Consider the following 25,264-nt stretch of genomic DNA (forward strand, 5'->3'; position numbering starts at 1 on the left):
CGCTGAGGCAGCGTCCCACATGCCACAACTAGAAGAACCCACAACGAAGAATGCACAACTATGTACCGGGGGGCTTTGGGGAGAAAAAGGAAAAAAATAAAATCATTAAAAAAAAAAAAAAAAAGTCTTTAAAAAAAAAAAAAAAGAAAACCCTCAATAGCCTTCATATCCCCAACAGCAGCCAGTGAGAAGATATAACGAGAGAAAATACTCCATTTATACTAACAAAAACAAAACAAAAGACAAAGAAAACCCTCTGAAATTTCCAGAAATAAGCTGAACAAAACAGGTGTAATGTCAGTGGCAAAATTTTAAAATATTTCCAAGGGGCCAGTCCCGTGGCCAAATGGTTAAGTTCATGAACTCTGCTTCGGCAGCCCAGGGTTTCGCTACTTTGAATCCTGGGTGCAGACAGGCACCGCTCATCAAGCCATGCTGAGGCAGCGTCCCACATGCCACAACTAGAAGGACCCACAACTGAAAATACACAACTATGTACGGGGGGGGATTTGGGGAGAAAAAGGAAAAATAAACAAACAAAAACACACTACCAAGAAATACATCATAAGACTTCAGCAAATGGAATAATGGAATACACTACATTCTCGGATAGGAAGACTTAAAGATGTCGATTGTCCTTGTTAATCTATAAATTCAACATGGTCAGTAGAAACTTCTTCCCTGCTATACAAGTTGATTCTAATGTTCATAAAAAAAAAAAATCAAGAATTGCTAGCAAACTTACGAAAAATAAGATTTAACAAGGGATAACTTACCTTGTCAGATATGAAATATTTTATAAAGTTGCAATTATTAAAACAGTGAGGTTCTATACACGGACAGAGAAAAAGATTAATAGAAAACACAAATGTCCAGAAATAGAACTCAAATACATATAGGAACCTAATAACATATCAGAATTCAATATATGATAAAGGGAGAATTTCATATCAGTGAGGAAAACAACAGATAATTCATTAAAGGGTACTGGGACATGCAGTTAACCATTTAGGGGAAAAAAATCCATAGCTTACACTTTACAACAGAATTCCAGATGGATTAAAGATTTAAGCACACACACAGTGCACACGCACACACACAGAAGAAAGAAACCATAAAAGTCTAGAAGAAAACATAAGGAAAATTATTTTATAATATTGGAATAAAGAAAATCTTCCTATTTATGATCTAATACCTAGAAAACAGTTAAAACACACTGATAAGTTTTTTAATTAAAAATTGCTAATATACCTTCTGTGATGCAGAAATGCTAGATGACCAACTGGGAAAAAATATTTGCAACTTTATCATAGGTAGGCAAAGGTCTCATTTCCCTAACATTAAAGAGCTTCTACACATGGGTCAGAAAAACCTGACATCCTAATAAGAAAAATGGGCAAAGGATATCAACAGACAGTTCTCAGAAAAAGAATATAAATTATCCTTCCAAATATGGAAGGATGCTTAACCTCACTCAGTGAAATGCAAATTAAAGCTACACTGAGATGCTAATTTTTACCTGTCAGATTGGCATAGATCCAACAGTTTGATAATTTACTGCACTGAAGAGAGTATAGAAAAACTGGCACTCTGACACACTGCCTACAGGAATATATTTCTCAACAGAGGGAGATCGGGAAGTATCTGTCAATTTATAAATGCACGCTTAAAATAGTTTATTCCACCAATATTCTCATATAGGCTTGAAATGACGAATTCTTTGTAAGAGTACTCTGAAAACAACCTTAATGTACACTGATATGGGAGACTGGATAAATATATTAAGGCATATCCACACAATGAAGCAGCTGTTTACTATAATACACAAGTATGAAAGGCTAATTGAAAAAAACAATGTGCAGAAATGTACAAAGTATACTATTTATAAGTGGAAGAAAAAAAGGACTACATACACACTTGCTTATTTTAAAAAGGAGAAAAACAGAGACTCAAAGAGCAAACGTCAATAGGAAAGAAAAATTAAGAAGATTAAAGAATTAATTCAATATATGGCCAATATCCAAATATTAGGAGTTTTAGAAGAAGAAAACAGAGAAAATGGAAGAAGGAAGAAAATTTTCAAAGAAATTAAGAATATTTTCCAAAACTGAAGGACCACAGCTCCAAAGATCCTATCAACATAATGAGTGAAAAAGACCCACATCAAGAAGTATATCTGTGAAATTTTAAGCCACCGATGATAAAGAATTAGGAATCAGGACAGCAGTAGAATCTTCCAAGCCTGGGAATTAGGCAATGCTTTAAAAGTTCTGAGGATAAAAATATTTCCTCAAATTTTATACACGGCCCTAAAGATATTTTAGACATGTAAAGTCTCATACAATTTACCTCCCATGGGCCCCTTTCTCAGGAAGCTACTGGAAGATATATTATAACAAATGATGGGGTAATCCAAGAAAGAAGACAATACAGAAGCCAGAAAGCAAAGGGAATTCCCAGAATGATAGAGAAGGGAAATCCCAGGCTGACACCTGGGCAGCAACCCTGGAGCAGCCCTAGTGATCAACAAGCCTAGACTTGAGTAAGACAACGGAGGGCTCAGGAGAAGATCTCCAGGTAAAAAAGAAATAACAGATTATGTAAGAGGTCTGACTTTGTGGAAAACTGTCTTGAGAGGCTATGGAGGATGTGGGAAGAATTGGTTCGCAACAGACAAATAGAAAACGAAAGAAACAATAATATAAGGTAATTATTAAATACAGAAAAAAATTGTACAAGAAAGGAAAAATAATCACACGATACCTATAACTCAGCAGGGAGTAATACTACATAGTCATAATAACATAAAACATTAAATACTGATTTAACCAAAAATTACGATGTAATAATATGGGAGGATTGGCAAGATGGTGGTGATGGCTAGGATGTGGGTTTTCAGAATGTGACATGCTCATGTACCATAAAGGTTTCCTTGCGTTTTACTGATCTGGAATAAAAGTCACCAGTGAAATGTAGTCTCAGTCTCCTGAGACACGAAATGGGTTATCTGTACAATAGCTGGTTTCTTAGCTATGGCATAATTTGGACCTGTAGCAGATTATGGAAAATTCAGTTCCCTAACAGCAATGTGGAAAGACCACAAAAAAAAAAACAAGAAATAGGTTAACTTGCTACTTGACAGCCCTGAGATCTAAGGCAAATGATTTAACCTCTATAGTCTTATATTAAGCATCTATTAAAAGGAGATAATTATCCAAGTCATCTGACAGAATTGTTGCACGAAAGACAGTACAGAAGAGAAAGAACAAACACAAACTATCTCTAGTACCTGAAGGAGGGAAAGTTTCTGGAGTGGTTGCTGCAGTGCTGGAATTCCCCATCCAAGGATCTGTTCTGGCATCTGTGAACTGATCATCTGGAAGCCATGTCCCATTAGGTGAAATTGTAGTGACTACAGAATCAGTGCTTGCTGTTCTTGTGGTCCCATTGTCCGAGTCTGAAGAATTGACAGTGGTTACATATGTGGGTCCCAGAGTTACATTTGGGCTGAACGTTGGTGCCGTGGAAGGAAAAGTTACTGAAGAAGTAGGATTTGAAGTTTTGGTCTCTTCTTTAACTGATTCTGCTGTCGATGCTTTAATAGATCTTGTAACGCCTACTGACGGTGAAACTATGAACACCAAAAAATAAGGAAACATCATACAAAGAATATGATAACTCAAAAGTTATGAGGCACAAAGAAGCAAGCCTTAATAAACTCTCAAACACCTGGAGACTGAACAAAGATCAGATACACAAACACGCACACTTTTATTTAATGCTGGATCGTTCCTATCACCTCCAAAGGGCTAGTGCTAAGGGAGAAAGAAACCAGATTAGTCCCTCAAAATCAATCTATAGCAACAATTTTCTTTTCTTTTTTTACTTTTCAGGAATGAACACATAATCTCCTTATTTATTTAAAGTAGTATGTGGTATATAGAACAATGCTGAGCATACAACACAACTCAGAGATTTCCAAACACTTATTTTACCATCACTTTTAAGTAATATTTTAATATTTTTCTTCTTTAACAGTACCTAGGTCTTCAAATTTGGGTCATTAAATGTGAAAGCAAAATTCTATTCCAAATACCAGCCTTATCAAATGACAGTTTACCTGTGGTAGCATTGTTGGCACTGACATGCATCAGACCACTGCCAAGCAGAACAAAAATGAACCAGGAATCCATGCTGACCTGGAAAATAGAAAGACATGTTAGATAAGGTCCTAAGTTCTTGTAATTACGTCCAAACTACTCAGCAAAGGAGTATTTTAGGCAAAATCTTCCCAGCTATTAAAAAGTGCACAAAGGACCAAGGATCTTTGGGGAGTCTGATAGGCACATTTCTCCAGGAATCCAACTACCTAACTGAATCTTTACACAAATATAAATAAGACTTAATAAGAACATACTTTTTAGAGCAGTGATTCTCAACCTTGACTGCACTTTACAATCATCCAAAGAACTTTAAAAAATTCCCATGCCAGACTACATCTCTGGGGGGTGAGAGCTATGTAGCAGTCCTTTTAAAAAGCTCCTCCAAGAATTGCTACGTGCAGCTTCTCATTCTTCAGAATGAGAAGTTTGGAGAAGGTAGGCTGACTGCATGAATGTACTGCCCTTCAAAGCAGACATTATACAGCAGTTCTCAACCTTTATTCCACCTCAAACCACATCAGAGGGCTGTGGCATATTCCCATTGGTAATAATGGCTCATTCATCCGTTCAGATTTCTGTGCCCTACACCAAACTAAGTACTAGGAAAACAATTGGGAAGCAAGACACTCAAGTTCCCATCTTCAAGGGACTCACAGACTAAAGGTAATTCAATATGGTAATGACTCTCCAAGGGAATCAAGACATGCTTCTCCAAGGGGCACATAAGAATCTCTGAGGGAGGGCGAGGGGGATGCAAGAGGTTCATATACATCCCAAGAGTTTGCCTCTGGTACCACCAGCAACTGTATGAAACAGGGAATTGGGTTTGGGAGGTGACCTTCCCAAGGTGCAGCCATACAAGGTTTGACTGTTTTCCTACTCTTCCAACCTGACGATAATCCAAATTTGGGAAAGCATACAATTCCCTCCATAAGGGTTAGGAAACAGATTGGAAGGCTGATTATTGTATATGTATACATGTCTATTCTTGATAAATCAATAGGAAATGGTTTGGGGAAAAATTATGTATTTGAGGGAAGGGGATTGGACCATCATTTCATTCCACATACCAAAATAAAATCCAAATGAGTTGAAGAATTAAATGCCTAAAAACACATTTTAAATGGAATAAATATGTGAATAATGAATTCATGAAATAATGAATAGGTGAGCTCAGGATGAGGAAGGATTTTCTAAACATAAAGCCAATATAAGAAATCACAAAGCAGGGCCGGCCCCGTGGCCAAGTGGTTAAGTTCATGTGTTCCGCTTTGGTGGCCAGGAGTTCACTGGTTTGGATCCTGGGCATGGACTTATGTACCACTCATCAAGCCATGCTGTAGCAGCATCCCACATAGAGGAACCAGAATGACTTAAAACTAGGATACACAACCATGTACTGGGGCTTTGGGGAGGGGAAAAAAAAAATTACAAAAGAAAAAAATGGAATATCTGACAATAGAAAAAATAAAAGCTACTAAATGTAAAAGAAATCAATCATAAACAATGTTCATGGATAAGAAGACTCAATATTGTCAAGATATCAGTTCTTTCCAACTTGGTCTATAGATTCAATGCAATCTCAATCAAAATCCTAGCAAGTTATTTTGTGGATATCAACAAATTGGTTCTAAAGTTTATATACAGAGAAAAAAGATTGAGAATAGCCAATTCAATATTGAAGAAGAACAACAAAGTCAGAAGACAAACACTACTCAACTTCAAGACTTCTTATAAAGCAATAATAATCAAGACTGTGTGGTGTTGGTGAAAGAATAGACAAATGGATCAACGGAACAGAAGATAGAGCCCAGATATAGACCCACAAAAATACAGTCACTTGATCTTTGACAAAGGGGCAAAGGCAATATAATGGAGTCTTTTCAACAAATGGTGCTGCAACAACTGGGCATACACATGCAAAAAAATAAAATCTAGACACAGAACTTACGCTCTTCACAAAAATTACCTCAAAATGGATCATAGACCTAAACGTAAATGCAAAACCATAAAACTCCTAGAAGACAACATAGGAGAAAACCTAGATGACCTTAGTTATGGCGATGACTTTTAAGATACAACACCAAAGGCATGACCCATGAAAGAAATAATCAGTAAGGTGGACTTCATTCAAATTAAAAACTTTTGCCCTGCTAAAGACACTGTCAAGAGAATGAGAACACAAGCAAAGGACTAGGAGAAAATGTTTGCAAAGGACACATCTGCTAAAGAACTGTTATCCAAAATAAAGAGCTTTTATAACTCAAAAATAATAAAACTATCAACCCAATTAAAAAATAGTCAAAAGAAGATATACAGATGAAAATAAGCATACGAAAAGATGTTCCACAACATATGTCATTAGTGAACTGCAAATTAAAACAATGTGATACCACTACACACCTATCAGAATAGCCAAAATCCAAAACACTTGACAACATCAAATCCTGGTGAGGATGTGGAACACGAACTCTCATTCACTGCTGGTAGGAATGCAAAATGGCACAGTCACTTTGGAAGACAGTTTGGCGATTTCTTATAAAACTAAACATACTCTTAGCATATGATCCAGCAATCTAGCTCCCTGGTATTTACCCACAAGAGTTGAAAACTTACGTTCACACAAAAAACCTGCACACAGACGTTTACAGCAGCTTTATTTATAATTGCCAAAACTTGGAAGCAACCAAGATGTCCTTCAGCAGGTGAATGGATAAATAAACTGTAGTACATCCAGACCATGGAATATTATTCAGCACTAAAAGGAAATGAGCTATCAAGCCACGAAGAGACATGGAGGAACCTTAAATCCCTATTACTAAGTGAAAAAAACCAATCTGAAAAGGCTACATACTGTATAATTCCAGCTATACGACATTAAAAAGGCAAGAAGACTACAGAGATAGTGAAAAGATCAGTGGTTGTGGGATTAAGGAGGCTGGAGGGAACAAATAAGTGGAGCAGAGAGGATTTTAAGGGCAGTGAAACTATTCTGTATGCTAATACAATGGTGGATATATGTCATTATACGTTTGCCCAAACCCATAGAATATACAACACCAAAAGTGAACCCTAATGTAAACTATGGACTTTGGGCGACAATGATATGTCAATATAGGTTCATCAACTGTAATAAATGTACCACTGTGGTGCAGGATGTCAATAGTGAGGGTGATTGTATGTGTGTGTGGGAGGGGGCAGAGAATATTTGAGAACTCTCGATACTTTCTGCTCAATTTTGCTGTAAACCTAAAACTGTTCTTTAAAAAAGTTTATTTTTTTTAAAGAAAAAAGGAACGAACTTGGAAAATGGTCATAAGTAAGACAAAGGATTAAAAAAGAACTCATATCAATATAGAAAACATTAAGACTCCAATTTTGAAAAATCTGAAGAACCTAAACAGTAAATTTACAGAAGAGAAAAATAAACAGCTAAAAAAAAATACACAAAAAAGTGTTGACCATCCCCACTAAGTAAAGGAATATAATGATGAGGTAACATTTTTACTTTCCAAATCAGAAAAAATCAATCATATGAAATATTCATTGCTAGCCAGAGTCATATGAAAAGGACTCAACTAGGGGTGGGAATGTCAATTAGCCTACAATAACAAACTCCTTTCCAAAAAGGTTATACAAAAATCTGAAGGACATGAAGGCCTGAGGACCACTGTCTGGATACAGGCTGGCACGTCAGCTCTGATGTGCGCCTTTCATTTGTGTTGGAGGCCACCTCTTCAGAGGGATCCGCTCGGGCAGCTGGAGGCAGTGGAGTCCGTCACACCAGTGGTGGTGTACATATCCAGCCCCGATACAGGCACTTCCCCCAGCTGACCAGATCCTAAGTGATCCAGGCAGAGTTGTTCAGTGCAACCATGCGGTTCTGGATTCTCTGGTGCTTTTGGCATGACTCAGATGCTGGGCTGGATGACCTTCCACATCCAGATCCTTCCCAGTAGATGGATGCAGAACTAGGCCTCCTTCCTGATGATGAAGACTTAAAGTGTAGACTCAGCTCTTTACAAGAGCCAAGTGAGAATTTCAAGAAATTACAGACTTCATATTGTACATTAAAATTGTAAATTAACGTGTTTTGGTTAAGAATGAAAAAAACCCATTACTTTCTGACCCGTTTCCACAGTTCTATTATTAAGTAAATGTAAAAACAATCCAAAAAGTAAAAGTAGAAACAATTCAAATACCCAACAATAGGGAAAATCTGAAAAAGATTTCTTGAAATGTTATGTTGTCATTTAAGATAATATATTGTTACTATTCAAAATGCAATACGCAAAGAATTTAAGAAAATGCAACGAACCCTTCATTTTTTAAGCTAGAAGAAAAAGCCAGACCAAAACTCAATATAACACATGATCTCAACTAAATTTATATATGCATATGAATGTATATGCATGAAAGTAAGATTGGAAGGTAAAATCTTCTATAAACACTTTGGGCATATAGCATTTTAGATTTTTATTTTCTTCTATATATATTTCACTTTATTTCCAAAAAATTTCAAATAAAAAGCATGATCTTTTTATAAATAAAAGAAAGTTAAAAAGAAAATAGATTCCACAACAGAGTATGAACATAAGAAGCAAAACTAAAAGAAGGAAAGTATAGAAGAAAGGTGTACCTCAAGCGAAAGCATGTAAGGGAAAGAACAAATGCATAAAGGGTGGCAGGTTGCAGAGGATTTGTATGTGTAAACTAGTGAGACATGTCAGAATTGAAGAAGATCCACGTCACTAACAGTTACATCCACATACCACAACCAGGAAAACCATACTGAAGGCCTCATTCTTCCCAGAGGATACAAAGACCCTCAGGCAAATTCCTGTAACTTCCTGACCCCCTGGCTAAACTGCAACCACACCTATGCTTACTTCCTCTCTCCAGTCTCCAGTCTTCTGTTCCAAGCATCCCAGAGCTGCACGTCAGGAAGTAGAGCTGAGGTTTCCTCACTCCTCAAGGATGCCATGTGCAAACCATTCTTCCTGGAGCCTGCTCTAATAGTCCCTGTTCTTAATGGTTTTTTTGCCTAATAATTTCCTGGTACTCCCTTGGCACTGGACATTGGAATGTGGCTCACAGATTTCTTCCCATCCCCAAGTCCTGATATTCTCCTGGAAGACCATTCAACATCCTCACAGGCACCACAATTCACATCTGGGCTAGCCTCCGAGTTCCCTGACTTCTTCAACTCCAACAACCTTACACCTCTACTCCACTTGGGCATCCATGACAATGGCTGCACTCTAGATTCTCTCATCACCAGGAAAAGCCCTCATACCCAATCTTACCTTCCCTCTCTCCAACCTCACTCCCTACACTTGCAGTTCTCTCTCTGTTATGTCTACTACACCTAGGTTCTCTGATCTCACCCAGGCTTTTGGTCCCTGGAACCCCTCTCTGATTTTCTTTCCAGTATCTCTGTTCTGTCTGTATTTCCTTCTCTAGCTAACCAAGGAACAATGTCAGTTCAATCACTCCCTTGTTACTATCCTAAATTCCTTTGCTACACTGTTCTTCTATCAAGCCTACATGGGAAACAAAACGAAACAAAACAAAACATGCAATCCTGAACTAAACTGTCAGCCCTACACTTGGATTGTCAAATGCTACATAAGAAAATCAAACAACTCATAAGGTTGATATCACTATTTCTGCCTCAGTGGAACACTGAACACTTTCTGCAATCCTTCTCTATTTCCCTACTCAGCTCTCTCTTCAATTTTCCACAGCAGTGATTTCAAAGGACCTCTTCTCCTCTCCAACCATCTTCCTCACATATCCTTGGCTGGTAGCCTTGCTTTCACTTCAAAGAAAACAGAAGCAGTTGGAATGGGACATCCTTAACTTCCAGTCACCATATCTATAAATTTCCTCCTTCTCTTCAATTCTTCCCAAGAACCTCAGTCCCTTAAGAACTTTGCCCTGTGATCCTCAACAACCATCTCCTAGCTTTAACTCTTTCCTCTCATACCAGCATTTAAACACAATTAAGAATTTTTCAAAGAAAAGAAAAACTCCTTTGAATCTACACCAATCCTCCAGCTAGCATTCTCTCTACTCCACGTCGCAGCCAAATTTCTAGAAAGAGTTGTCTCCATGGCAATCTGGCTTCATTTCCCACCATTCTACTAAAACAAATACTTTTATATTTTTAAAGAATGAAATCTTTAAAAATATTTCCAACTCGTTTACAAAGGTCTAATTTTCCTAACATATAAAAGACTCCTGCAGTATATAAAAAGAAGCCCAACAATCCAAAAGAAAAATGGGCAAGAGATATGAAACAGACAATTCACAGAAAACCTCTTAAACATATTAAATATATATTCCCTTAAATATATGAAAAGATGCTCAACCTCACTCAAGATCAGAGAAAGCCAAATTAAAGCTATACTGCAATATCATTTTTCACCTATCAGATAGGCAAATATAAAAAAATTTAACAACACTGCACTGACAAGGGTTTGAGTAAACAAGTATTCTCATAAGATTTGTAAATATTTTTTAGAAATACGAAAGCACAAACCCTTTGACACAATTCTACATGAGAACTTTACAGATATACCCCTACTTTTAAGGTGGCCTACAAGGTAATTCAATGCAACATTGTTTGCAATAAAAAAACATTGGAAATAACTTAAATGTTTACCAGTGGGAGAGCAGAACACAATTAAATAAATTACGGCATATTCCTAAAATGGAATACTATGCAGCTGTTACACAGAATGAACAGGCTTTTTTTTTTTTTTCCTGAGGAAGATTAGCCCTGAGCTAACTGCTGCCAATCCTCCTCTTTTCTCAGAGGAAGACTGGCCCCAAGCTAACATCCATGCTCATCTTCCTCTACTTTATATGTGGGACGCCTACCACAGCATGGCGTGCCAAGAGGTGCCATGTCCGCACCCAGGGTCTGAACCAGCAAACCCTGGGGCGCCGAAACAGAACATGCAAACTTAACCACTGTGCCACCGGGCCCTCCCCTGAAGAGACTTTTTGCAGATCATTTCCTTTCAGTCCACAAGACACTTCTGACTATGAACCATTTAAAAAATAACTTTTACAAAAAATTAAATTAAAATTCACAGGTTGAAAAGCCCACTGGTAGGTATTTCTTTCTTCACCACACCCCCCCTCTCTCCCCATACATCACACCCACCCACCCACGCAAGCAGACTCACACTCACAGCCACACATGACCTCTTTGTGGTTAAATCCCTCGATCTCTCTCTGTCACATCTGATTTATTGATACCCCATTCTCTCCCAAATTCCTCTCTTCCTCATACTTCTCTCTGACTGAAGATTTTAAAAGCTGGTTCTACGATGAAGGTCTAGCCTCGATACTGAGTGGTGAATCTGAAGGAAACATGCACTATCAAAAGTCCGAAGGAGTCCAGCCCTGCCAGCTGTAGTCTGCATGATGTTGGAAACCCTGTGCACACATTCTCATAGTGGGAATTTCTGCCTTGTCACAGTATGATTTTTAGCATGAGCTACTATTTGTGATTCTTTTATTTTAAAAATTAGTTTGTCTGAAAGCTTCTTATAAAACTAAACATACACCTACAGGTTGATCCAGTAATTCCATTCCTATATATTTACCCAAGAGAAATAAAAACATATGTCTACAAAAAGACTAACATAAGAATGTTTGTAATAACAAAAAAACTGAGAACCCAGGTAACCATCAATAAGAGAATATTTAAACAAACAGTGGTATTTTCTCACAATGGAATATTACTCAGCAATGAAAATGAAAGAATTACTGATACACAACAACATGAATCCAAAAACCATGCTTCGTGAAAAAAGCCTTACACAGAAGAGCCTATAACGTATGATTCCATACATATGAAGTTCTGGAACAAGCAAAACTAATCCACAGTGGAAAAAATCAGAATAATGGTTGCCTGGGAAAGAGATGGAGGATTTACTGGAAAGGAACATGAGGGTACTTCCTGGATACTAGTAATATCCTGTATCTTGACAGGGAATTGGGTTGCATGGTGTATGCATTTTTCAGAACTCACTGAATGATAACAATATTTGTGCATTTCACCATACCTAAATTTCACCTCTAAAAAAGACGCCACCCATAAACAAACATTGTAAATGATATGCATGTTTAAGTATTTGGGAAGAAGTGTACTGATACATGCAGTTTACTCTGAAATACATTAAAAAGAATACGAATTGACAGATCAGTAAAGAGACAGACACATGATAAAACAAGTACAGATGTTAATTGTAGAATCTAGGTGGTAGGTATAAAATTTTCTCAACTTTTCTTATATTTGAAATTTTTTATAATGAAAGGCTAATAAAATAATCAGTTCAGGGAGAATTGGCATTTTATGATATTAAATTTTATAATCCCGGGACACAGTATTTTCTCCATTTACTTAATTTATGGTATTCCTCAAAGTGTTAATGTATTTTTTGTCATATTTACTTCTTCCTGTATTTATTCTCGATTACTTTATATGATGTAACCATTGTGAGTGGAATCTTTTTATTTTTTTAAATTTCAGGCTTAGTGAGGTATAACTGACATGAAATTGTAAGATATTTAAAGTGAACATTGTGGTGATTTGATATACATACACCTTGTGAAAGGACTCCCCCCATCTAGTTACTTAACACATTCATCTTTTTTTTTCTTTTGCTGAGAACATTTAAGTTATACTCTTAGCAAATTTCAATTGCATGATACAGTGATATCAACCATAGTTATCATGTGTTACATTAGATCCTGAGACCTTTTTGTCTTCTACTTGAAATGAATGGAATCTTTTAATGTTATTTATTAAAAGGTTGCTTTTGTTACATAGGAAAGACACTAGTTCTCTACCCCCCTACTGAAATTATAAACTACTTAAAAAAGAAAAAGAAGTAAAGCATGCTCATTACAAGAAATACAAACAGAACAGAGAGATATAAAGCAAAATTAAGTCTCGTTCACCTCCTGGCAGTCCCATTTCCCACAAGTGATCACTAAATATTTTCTTCTGTACCTTTTAGAAATTTCCTATATTATACCACCATATACCTACCTATACGTTAAAAAATACATATATTTATATATATACACACATATATAGGATCATATTACACATACTGTCTACAGCTTGCATTTTTACTTAAATAAAAAATCCTGGACCTTTTCCACATCAATACATCTAGCTACCTTTCTTTCCAATGGCTGCACAGTGTTTCATCATATGGATACATCACAATTATTTTAACCAGTCTTTCTGCTCGCTTTTGAAGAGTAAGAGTTAATTACCTATGATTTCCGCCCCTATTCCCTATATTACCTTCGATTAGCCAAGAGTGGCCTGAGTAAAGATAGAATTATATATTCCAGGAAAGCCAAAATAATGAAAGTAACGCAAGTTTATACATTGTTCATTTTTCAAAAAGCACTTGAGAATCATAAACCTTTAGTTAACTGTGAACATAGAATAACTGAGCAGAGAGGTGTTGGGAGATGAGTCATGAAGTCCGGGCAGTTCCCTAATTTATTGGACACTCGCATTCACATTGTATTCTCTCTCTTACCCCACCTCACCCAGACAAAGGAGCAATAAACAGTCCTTCTTTCATTACAAAAACATTTCTTACTTAAAAAAACATTATTTCTACTGCACAGACATTAGGATGCTCAGTCAGGAAAGTTTAACATTCAAATAACATATGAAAACCAAGAGCCATCAGCAATACTTAAAAGCCCAAGGATAAATGACAAACGAAGTTCTGAAAAATAATAGCTGTTGTTTTTCCGATGCCTGAATGTCTAAGAACATTTCCTAAATATTCTCAAAATTCAAATTCAGCATAATAGATCTGAGACATTCTCCAGGGATACATGTAAAGGGTCTGAATTCTGCAGTGGGAACATGGATGGTGGGCAGTGCCCACTGGTTGTTATATCATTCACATTTGCCCTCCCATCTCAAAGCCAAGTCTGCACTGAGCACTTTGAACACCTTCTCTCACTAATCCTCCTCAACCCTATGATGCTGATATTGGTGGTACTGCAACTTTCCTATGTTGTGTACCCTTGTGTGTGTGGGGGGGGGGGCGGGGACAGGGCAGTGGCGGGGGGGCCTCTCTTGAACTGCATAAACCTTGACTGTTAAATTCATAAACAATCAATTATACATGTTTACACGCACTTAGTGGTAAACCACCTGAAATATATATCCTACACCTGACATGAAGGAACCATTCACGGGCATTCTGAGTATCTGTTAGAGAAAGATTCCTTTGGCTTCTGGCCAAAGAGAAACGTTCCTTACCTGGACATACACTCCCTGTCAATGAACCCTGAGATCCTGAGAGACATACTATCCTCATCACCTTAGAGTTAGGAGAGAAAGAAGAAAGAAAACTGAGTGCTAGTACTAAGGAAAACATGCCCATTCCTCAGCTAGGTGTGGACAAGTGACTAAATTGTGGCCAAGGAAATATAAGCTAAAGTGTATTATGAGATCTCTAGGAAGGTGGTTTAAAAGGAAGAGAGTGAATCTTTTTTCCCTGACCTCTCTCCTGTGGAATTTAGGTGTGACAATTAGAGTCCCAGCAGCCATCATGAACCCTGAAATGACTTTGACCATAGCAGAATAGAGAGCTAGAAAGAGACAGTTCTGTGATGACACTGTTGAACTGCCATACGAGCCCTGCTTACTTTCAGGTTTCGGATATACAAGAAAGAAATAAACCTATTTTATTTTCTGATATATGCAACCAACCCCAATCCTGATACAGCTAGTTATAAGGAATAAGAAGACCAACTCCTAAAGTTATGACTTGTGATGATCTAGGAATGGAAATGATGAGGGTGCTCTGGAATGCATTTTTCTCAGTCCTCTAAGTAAGTACAATGCTGCATACATCTGCTAAAGAAAAATTGTTACAAGGAATCAATATTATGAAGTCCCCACTAGCAAGGGAGAAGCTTAGCTGACCTGCACTTTCTCAAGTTTAAACTTTGGCTGTGATAGCTTCCATTAAGAATCCATTTATTCAAAATTAAGCATTTAATATTCAATACATTAGCACTGATAAAATATTCAAGTGTCATGCACATTTATCTCAACATCCAGCATTTTAGCTCAGTTAAATCTCACAGCAACTCTACAAATTAGATACTTCTCTTACTCCCACTTTGCAGGTAAAGAAACTGAGAGATGGTCACATAACTGGTAAGTTGTGGAAGGAGAATTCAAATCCAGGACTACCTAACTTTTCTTCACGTGTCTTATCACCATTTGATCCTTCAAAAGTTCCAAGACTAATGAAGAAACAGATAGATCTTCCTAATGCCAACTAAAACTAATTGATAATTATTTCCATTTGACAGAGTTCTAAACAAAGGGGCAGTAATTTTTTAAAATGTGCTCATGTAAATCAACCACTGATTTTCAGATATTCAATATATATGACTGTTCAAGTACTAGTCTTGATTTTAAGTAAACTCACTTCTTGCAGACATGAAGCCCTCTGAGGGAAAGATACGCATTCAACTCTCAGCCTCATTGAGGATGTCTCCCAGGTGTGGGATAAACGAAGAAGCGACAGCTAGGAGTGTTAACTTCTGCCCTTGGCCTTCTCTTAAAACTTTTCAGGTTCTCTGATTTGAAGAAAAGGCACCTAGAAGGAGTGTTCAGTTCCTTCAGCTAATTGTTCACTGAATCAACATTATTTTATTTATTATTGAGAACAAAAACTATTTTCACAGCTACAATCCTTGGTTGCGTGCTATGTGTAGGTCCTCGTACTAGGCATTCTATGTACCTTAACCTATTTAATCCTCACAACCAGCTTATGAGTTAGATATTCTTTCCATTCTACAGATGAAGAATCTAAAGATCATAGAGGAATTTGCTCAAGGCCACATACCTAATGAGAGGCTATCAGGATTCAAACTCAGGGTTTTTAAAACTCCAGAGCTCATGTTCTTCCCTTCATGCTTCACCAAATATTGGGACTACACAGACAGATTAGACATGGACATTATCAGCAAGTAGTTTACTAACCAGTAACGAGGTGCAAATAAACTATTTATTCAAACCCTGAATTACCACCTGCCATACATAATATTAGTCAATTAAGACTAAGGTGAGGTGGTGAAATTGCAGAACAAAGAACGAATTTTCAGGGGAGGTAATGCTTGAGCCGAACTTGGCAGGAATAAAGAGTAGTGAGCCAAGAGAAGGGTCAGAACAGTCTTTTAAGCACAGAGAACTGGAAGTTTGAAAAAGTCTATCCGGTTGCAGGAATGATAAAGAGCTGGGCAAGGGAATTGAGCAGGACCTCAATAATTACCTGTTAAATGAATGTGAAAATGGCAGACTTGAAAGACTGGGGTCTGTGAGGCTATGTGGAGGAAATGAAGGAGATGAGGCTAGAGGAAGCAGCAATCAGATCATGAAGGGGCCTGTAGGCCACAATAAAAAGTTCTGACTTTCCAGTGAACACACTGAAGAACCAGCAAAGACTTCAGCACAGGGAGGTTGATCAGACCAATTTGGATTTTAGAAAAACTGATTGACAGCAGGTGGAGGATCAACTGGTGAGGCTGAGATTAGGAGGGTTGCTGACTGAAGCCTTCAGAAGTAATCTGGCCAATAAATGAGAAGAGCTCAGAGCAGGGCAGGAATATATAGAGGAGATGACAAGAGAATTTATGGAGGCAGAATGGAAGACTTAACAATGAGATGCCAGAGGTAAGGAAGGCGCAGGTATCTGACTTAGGTGAATCGCAATGCTATAAGCAGGAGGAGGCATGCTTTGGGACGTACCATGGGGAAGGTGATAAGCTTAGTACTGACCATGGAGAATATGCAGTACTACAGTACACGTAGTACCTACACAGGGCAGGGGTGGAGGGTAGGAGAAGGGGCAGAATGGCAGGCAGGCAATGACAGAACAGCTGCCAGGGAAGTCAGGCAGTAAGCCAAAGAAAGGAAGAAGAAAGCTATAAAAGAGGGAGAAAAGCAGCAATGAGCCAGGCAGGAGACATCTGACAAGCACCGGGCGCAGGAGTAGGTGGGTGTTGATGAGTAGAAAAATGATACATGCCACCGATGGAGTGTGGAGTAGGAACAACACACTGAATACTTGCCCATGAGAGAAAAGAGCTTGAGAAACTGCTGAAGGGCTTCTGAAGAAGTATTAGAACACCAGAAATCAACCTTCATTATAAACTTTCTCTTGAGAAAGGAAACATGATAGAGAAGTCTAAAACAAAGGGAAGAGGACCCCCTGAAATTAGCAGGAATCTGAGGCCCAGAAGAGCAGCTTGCTTCCATAAGTGAAATTATATAAAGAATCGGGACCACTAAGGCTATGAAACAGATTGTTAAATTCTACTGCTTTAACTTTTACTTCAGGCAAGGTTCAGTTGGGGGTCTGGAGACAGAGGAGCCTGGAGGCAGGGAGGTCAACAAGATTACTTCAGTAATACAAAATAATTCGGTATAAATTTATATTGCAGATTAATGAAGGCAAAGAACAATATGGAAAAGTATTTATTCTGCTTAAAACGTACCTTGGAATAAACTATCAGATATATGAAACCAAAGTATAGTACAAGGCTATATGCTTTAAAAACCAGGGACAATTTTGAAAAAGAAGAATAAAATGCAAGGAATCCATCAACCCAATGTTAAGGCTACCAAAATTAAGACAGTGTGGTATTAGCGAAGGGTTAAACATACAGATCTATAGAATAAAACAGAGAACTGGGAAGATTCACTCAAATATGCCCAAATAATTTTTGACAAAGGTGAAAAGGCAATTCAATGAAGGAAAGATAGCCTTTTCAAAAAATGCTGCTGAGAAAACTGGATATACTCATTCAAAGAATGAAGCTGGACCCCCACCTTACACCACATACAAAAAGTAACTCAAAATGGATCAAAGACCTAAACATAAGAGCTAAGACTATAAAACTCCTACAAGAAAATATAGAGAAAAAGCTCCATGACATCAAATTTGGCAATGATTTTTAAAATATGACACCAAAAACACTTACAACAAAATAAAAAATAGATAAGCTAAACTTCATCAAAATCAAAAACTTCTGCTGAAACTCTCACTGTTCACAGACATGATTTTATATATAGAAAACCCTAAAGAATCCACAATAAAACTATCAGAAATAATCAACAATTACAGCAAAGTTGCAGGGTACAAAATCAAGTAACAAAAATCAGTTTCATTTCTATACTCTAATAACGAACTAACAGAAAGAGAACTCAAGAACACAATCTCATTTACAATAGCCACAAAAAGAATAAAATATCTAGGAATAAATTTAACCAAGAAGGTGAAGGACCTATACAATGAAAACCATAAGACTTTTTTTTTTTTGAGGAAGATTAGCACTGAGATAACATCTGCTGGCAATCTTCCTCTCTTCTTGCTGAGGAAGGCTGGCCCTGAGCTAACATCCATGCCCATCTTCCTCTACTTTATATGTGGGACGCCTACCACAGCATGGCTTGCCAAGCAGTGCCATGTCCACACCTGGGATCCGAACTGGCAAACCCCGGGTCACCAAAGCAGAATGTGTGCACTTAACCGCTGCGTCACCGGGCCGGCCCCTATAAAACATTACTGAAAGAAATTGATGACAACATAAAGAAATGGAAAGATTCCATGTACATGGACTAGAAGAATAAACAGTTAAAATGTCCATACTACCTAAAGCTATCTACAGATTCAATGCAATCCCAATCACAATCCCAACGACATTCTTCACAGAAATAGAACAAAGAATCCTAAAATTCATATGGGGCAACCAAAGATCCCGAATAGCAAAAGCAACCCTGAGAAAAAAGAACAAAGCTGGAGGCATCACAATCCCTGACTTCAAAATATATTACAAAGCTATAGGAATCAAAACAGCATGGTACTGGTACAACAACAGACACACAGATCAATGGAACAGAATTGAAAGCCCAGACAAAACCACACATCTAGGGAGAGCTAATCATCGACAAAGGAGCTAAGAATGGAGAAAGGAAAGTCTTTTCAATAAATGGTCTTGGGAAAACTGGACAGCCACCTGTAAAAGAATGAAAGTAGATCATTATCTTACACCATACCCAAAAATAAACTCAAAATGGATCAAAGACTTGAAGCTAAGACCTGAAACCACAAAACTTCTAGAAGAAAATATAGGCAGTAAACTCTTTGACATTGGTCTTAGAAGGATCTTTTTGAATACTATGTCTACTTGGAGAGAAGAAACCAAAGAAAAAATAAACAAGTGGGACTTCATCAGACTAAAGAGCCTCCACAAGGCAAGGGAAACCAGGGTCAAAACGAAGAAAATCCACCAGTCAGAAGAAAATATTTGCAAATCATGTATCTGACAAGGGGTTAATTTCCATAATATATAAAGAACTCACACAACTCAACAACAAAAAAAACCAAACAACCTGATCAAAAAATGGACAGAGGATACGAACAGATCTTTCTCCAAAGAAGATATACAGATGGCCAACAGGCACATGAAAAGATGTTCAACATCACTAATCATGAGGGAAATGCAAATCAAAACTACACTAAGATATCACCTTATACCCATTAGAATAGCTATAATAACTAAGACAAAAAATAACAAATGCCAGAGAGGTTGTGGAGAAAAGGGAACCCTCATACACTGCTGGTGGGAATGCAAACTGGTGCAGCCACTATGGAAAACAGTATGAAGATTTCTCAAAAAACTAAAAATAGAAATACCATATGACCCAGCTATACCACTGCTGGGTATTTAACCAAAGAACATGAAATCAACAATTCAAAGAGACTCATGCACCCCTGTGTTCATTGCAGCATTATTCACAATAGCCAAGATGTGGAAGCAACCCAAGTGCCCATCAGACTGATGACTGGATAAAGAAGATGTGGTGTGTATACACACGTACATACACACACACACACACACACACACACACACACACACACACAATGGAATACTACTCAGCTACAAAAAAGACAAAATCATCCCATTAGCAACCACATGGATGGACCTTGAGGGTATTATGTTAAGTGAAATAAGCCAGATAGAGAAAGACAAACACCATATGATTTCAGACATACGTGGAAGATAAATACATGGACACAGAGAAGTGTTTAGTGTTTACCAGGGAGAAGTGGGGATGGGGGGTGGACATAAAGGTTGAAGGGATGCTCCTATATGGTGACTGACAATAATGTAAAACTGAAATTTCACAATGTTGCAAATTATCATAACTTCAATAAATACATATATAAAACATTAAAAACTTCTGTGTACCAGGGGCTGGCCTGGTAGCACAGAGATTAAGTTTGCATGTTCTGCTTCAGCGGCCCAAGGTTCGCTGGTTTGGATCCTGGGCACAGACATATGTACCGCTTGTCAAGCCAAGCTGTGGCAGATGTCCCACATAAAACAGAGGAAGACGGGCATGGATCTTAGCTAAGGGCCAGTCTTCCTCAGCAAAAAGAGGAGGATTGGCAGCAGATATTAGCTCAGGGCTAATCTTCCTAAAAGAAAAAAAAAACAAAAAACTTCTGTGTACCAAAGGACACTATCAACAGAATGAAAAGGAAACTCATGGATGAGAGAAAATATGTGCAAATCACCTATCTGATAAGCAACTGAAAACTAGAATATACAAAGAACTCCTATAACTCAACAACGAAAAGAACAAGCTGGTCAAAAAATGGGCAAAGGACTTGAATAAACATTTCTCCAAAGAAGATACATACAAATGCCAATAAGCATGTGAAAAGATGCTCAACATCACTAATCATTACAGAGATGCAAATCAAAATCATACTGAGATACCAGTTCACACCCATTAGGATGGCTATTAGCAAAGAAAAAAGAAAAGAAAGGAACAAGTGTTGACGAGGATGTGGAGAAACTAAAACTCTTGTGCATGGCTGATGGAAATGTAAAACGGCGCATTTGCTGTGGAGAACAGTATGCTGATTCCTCAAAAAATTAAACATAGAATTATCACATAATACAACAATTCTGCTTCTGGGTATATACTCAAAAGAATTGAAAGCAGGGACTCAAACAGATATTTATACAACAATTTTCACAGCAGCATTATTCATAATGGCCAAAGGCGGAAGCAACTCAAGTGTCTACCGACAAACGAACGGATAAACAAAATGTGGTATATACATAGAATGGAGAATTGTTCAGCCTTAAAGAGAAAATTCTGATACACACTATCACATGGATAACCCTTGAAGACATCATACAGGTGAAATAAGGACAAATATTGTATGATTTCATTTATATCAAGCACATAGAATAGTCAAATTAATAGAGACAAAGTAGAAAGGTGGTTGCCAGGGGTAGGAGAGAAGGGGAAGTTATTGTTTAATGGGTACAGAGTTGCAGTTGGGGAAAATGAAAAGTTTTGGAGATAGATAGTGGTTATGGTTACCCAACAACATGAATAAACTTAATGCCACAGAACTATACACTTAAAAATGGTTAAAATGGTAAATTTTATGTTATGTATATATTTAGCCACACTTCTTTAAAACAACAAGCCACAGACTGGGAGGAAATCTTGCAAAGCATTTATCTGATAAAGGATTGGTATTCAGATATATAAAAAACTCTCAACACTCAACAATAAGAAAACAAGTAACCCAATAAAATAATGGGCAAAAGATTTGAACAGATATTTTCACCAAAGAAGATATATATAAAGCAAACAAGCACATTAAAGAGGCTTCAAATCATTAATCATTAGGGAAATGCAAAGTAAAATACAAGAAACTACTATGTGCCCACTAAAGTGGCTAAAATTAAAAGATCAACGATACCAAGTATTGTCAAGGATATGGAGAAATCAGAACCTTCACACATTGCTGGTGGGAATCTAAAATGGTATAACCATTTTGGAAAATCGCTTGGCAGTTTCTTAAAAAGTTAAACATATACCTACCACACGATCCAGCCATTCTGCTTTTGGGTACTCACCCGAGAGAAAAGGAAATGTATGTCTATGCAAAACTTATACATTAATGTTCACAGAAGCTTTATTTGTAATAGCCAAAAACTGGAAACAACTCAAATGTCCATCAATAGATGACTGGATAAAGAAATTTTGGTATATATCCATATAATGAAGTTCTACGCATCAAAGAGAAGGAATGATCTGTTTATACACACAACAACATGGATGAATCGCAAAATAATTATGCTGAGCAAAAGCAGCAAGACAAAAGAGAGTATATGTTTATTTTAAAATGTAGGTTTTAGAGTTATTCAGGTATGGTGAGACCAACAAATCAGATGACTGTCATTGAAAAGATAGTTTGTTACTCACAGTTCTCAAAAGGAGATAACACACCATGCCATGCCATACAGGGGCCACATAGGGAAGCACCAGGGTTAGTCAGGACACAGAAGGAGGTTTCTGCAGGAAGGAATGGGCTGATGCAAGGTAAATAGGTATAGGATTATCTAATTTGAATAATATCAGCAGGCTCTGGGGCTTAGAGGCTATCCCTAATTGCCTGGCACCTGGCACTGGGGTGAAGTGATTAGGTGGATGGTGCCCCAGAGTGAGAGAGATCAAAAAGGAGGTGGTTGGGGTATGGGCTCTGGATTGGTTGGTTTGCATACGCAAGGTGTCCTAACAGGTGAGTTGCTGACCATGTCTAGAAAGTGGCTAACCCTGAGAGGGGCAGTCTCTCTAGTGTCAGCAAGGACCCAGATGTCAAAGCATCAGAAACATCAAACATCAGAACATCAGAAATGGTTAATACAATAACACATGATTTCACTTATATAAAACCCTAGAAAATACAATCTAATCTATAGTGACAGAAAACAACTCAATGGTTGCTTGGGGATAGACGAGTAGGCAGGGGCAAGAGGGAGGGATTACAAAGAGACACAAGAAAACTTTGGGGGGTGATGTATATGTTCATACTCTCTTGATTGTGATAGTTTCACCCTGCTGTATGCATACATCGCAACAATAAATTTTACACTTAAAATGTGTACAACTGTATGTCAATTATTATGTTTTCAAAAATTACAGGAATGATAAATAAACACAATGAAAAGAATACATAAAATATACAATATAAATGAAACAAACCCAAACGGTGGTTCTTTGATAAACCAACAAAAACAGATAAAAAGAGAAGGCACAAATTAATATTAAGAATGAAAAGTGGAAATAACTACAGACACAACAGATGAAAACTGAGACTGTTATCAGTCACTATAGGCAAATAATTTTGAAAACTTAAAAGAAATGGACAAATCTCTGGAAAAACATAAAAGTATTTCAGGAAGAAATGAAAAACTGAACATTCTCATAAGTATTAAAGAAGTGGAATGAGAAGTTAAAAATTTTCCCGCAAAGAAAACACATTGGGCCCAGAAGATAGGTGAGAAAAAAGATGGAATATTTCCCAACTCATTCTAAGAGATGAGTGAAACCTGGCACTAAAATTGGACAAAAATACTACAAGAAAGGAAATTAGAGGCCCATTTCCACTTAATAATATAGATTCAAAAATCCTAAACAAAATATTAACAAATAGAATCTGGTTAGTGAAAAAAGAACCCATGATCAGTCTGAGTTTACCCAAGGTATACAAGGACATCTTAATATACAGACTAAATATAATTCACCCATATTAAAGAAAATAGATCTAACAATCATGTCAATTAACGTAGAAAAAGCACTGGATTAAAAAAAACATGAATTCATGATATTTTAAAAAACCCTCTTGGGGCAAGCCCCATGGCCAAGTGGCTAAAATTCTGCTCACTCTGCTTCAGTGGCCCGGGTTCACGGGTTCGGATTCTGGATGTGGACCTACTCCATTCGTCAGCCACGCTATGGAGGCATCCCACATACAAAACAGAGGAAGAGTGGCACAGATGTTAGCTCAGGGCTAATCTTCCTCCAGCAAAAAAAACTAAAACACCCTCTTAATGAGGAATAGAAGAAAACTTCCTTAACCCAAGGAACAGTTACCATTTTAAAACAATAACAAACAATAACACTTCATAATTATCATATTCAATGGGGAAACACTGCAAGCATTCCCTTTAAAATCAGGAATAAGACAAGGTGATCCACTATCACTTCTTCTATTCAATAACATATGAGAGGTCCTAGCCTTTGCAACAAGAAAATGAAATCAGAATAATAAAAATCAGATAGGATAAGATTATTTGTAGGAAATACTATTGTTTACATAGAAAACCCACAAGAACCTACAGGCAAATCACTAGAAATAAGAAGACAGGTTATCAAGGTAACTAGTTATACGATTATTATACCCTAGCAAAAATAACCACTGATTTGCACTCAAGAAAGGGTTGGCTGGTTGTCAGGTTAAGAGAGAAGGAATCATGTGTAAATGCTGATAAGAAGGAATCAGATAGGAAGGTATATAAGAAAGGCAGAAAGAGATGAGAACTAGTAGAAAAGTGAGGGAGCTTCAGTGTGACATCTTCAAGATTTCCTGTAAAGTATGTAGCAGAGTCAAAGGCTAAAAAAAGAGGAAATAGTGGGATGGTTTTAAGAAGTGCTAAGATTAACACTGCTGTTACAGGAAATGGCAGGAAGCCTGACATCAGGCAGCCCTGAGGGTCCAGGTGAGATGAGATACATTTTTCAAGAATTCTTTTCTGGAAAGATGCTCTAAGCAGTAATGGTTTGGAGAACATACAGAATTAAGGTTTTGCTGGGTGAATATAACAGAACATAAGCAATAGGATTGAGTAGCAGCAAGAGAACAGCTGAATTACTGAACCAAAGAGTCTAGCCTTGACAGGAAAGGAAGGTAGATATTAAAGATGATTAAGAAAATAAAGGATTTAGTGACTAAAAGCTCAGAAGATGTTAGACAATTTTCTATAGTGGGAATAACAGAGAAGGTAAACTGGAAGGCCCCAAGAGACTGATTTTACCAGAATTGTTTGGAATCTATTCTAACTGATAGGCTGTAGTCTTTGAAAAATCAATAAATATGGTTAACTCTATATAGTTATAGTTTCCTTGAGATACATGGATCTCAATTTCAGTA

The 25,264-nt window shown here is 37.3% G+C and overlaps 1 protein-coding gene across 7 annotated transcripts in view; it reads right to left on the reverse strand.

The window, feature by feature from the left end:
* Nucleotides 1-25,264, reverse strand: part of PTPRA (protein tyrosine phosphatase receptor type A) — a 170,989-nt gene that overhangs the window by 58,388 nt on the left and 87,337 nt on the right. For all 7 annotated transcript variants that reach the window (XM_070485656.1, XM_044748735.2, XM_044748734.2 and 4 more), the window contains 2 exons: nt 4,121-4,199; nt 3,290-3,631 (listed from right to left, as the gene is read on the reverse strand). In XM_070485656.1, the coding sequence (XP_070341757.1) occupies nt 3,290-3,631; nt 4,121-4,193 (415 nt within the window). In that variant the 5' untranslated portion in view covers nt 4,194-4,199. The remainder of the gene's footprint in view (nt 1-3,289; nt 3,632-4,120; nt 4,200-25,264) is intronic.

Source organism: Equus asinus, chromosome 15 (genome assembly GCF_041296235.1).
Source record: "Equus asinus isolate D_3611 breed Donkey chromosome 15, EquAss-T2T_v2, whole genome shotgun sequence".
In the NCBI taxonomy this organism is placed as follows: domain Eukaryota; kingdom Metazoa; phylum Chordata; class Mammalia; order Perissodactyla; family Equidae; genus Equus; species Equus asinus.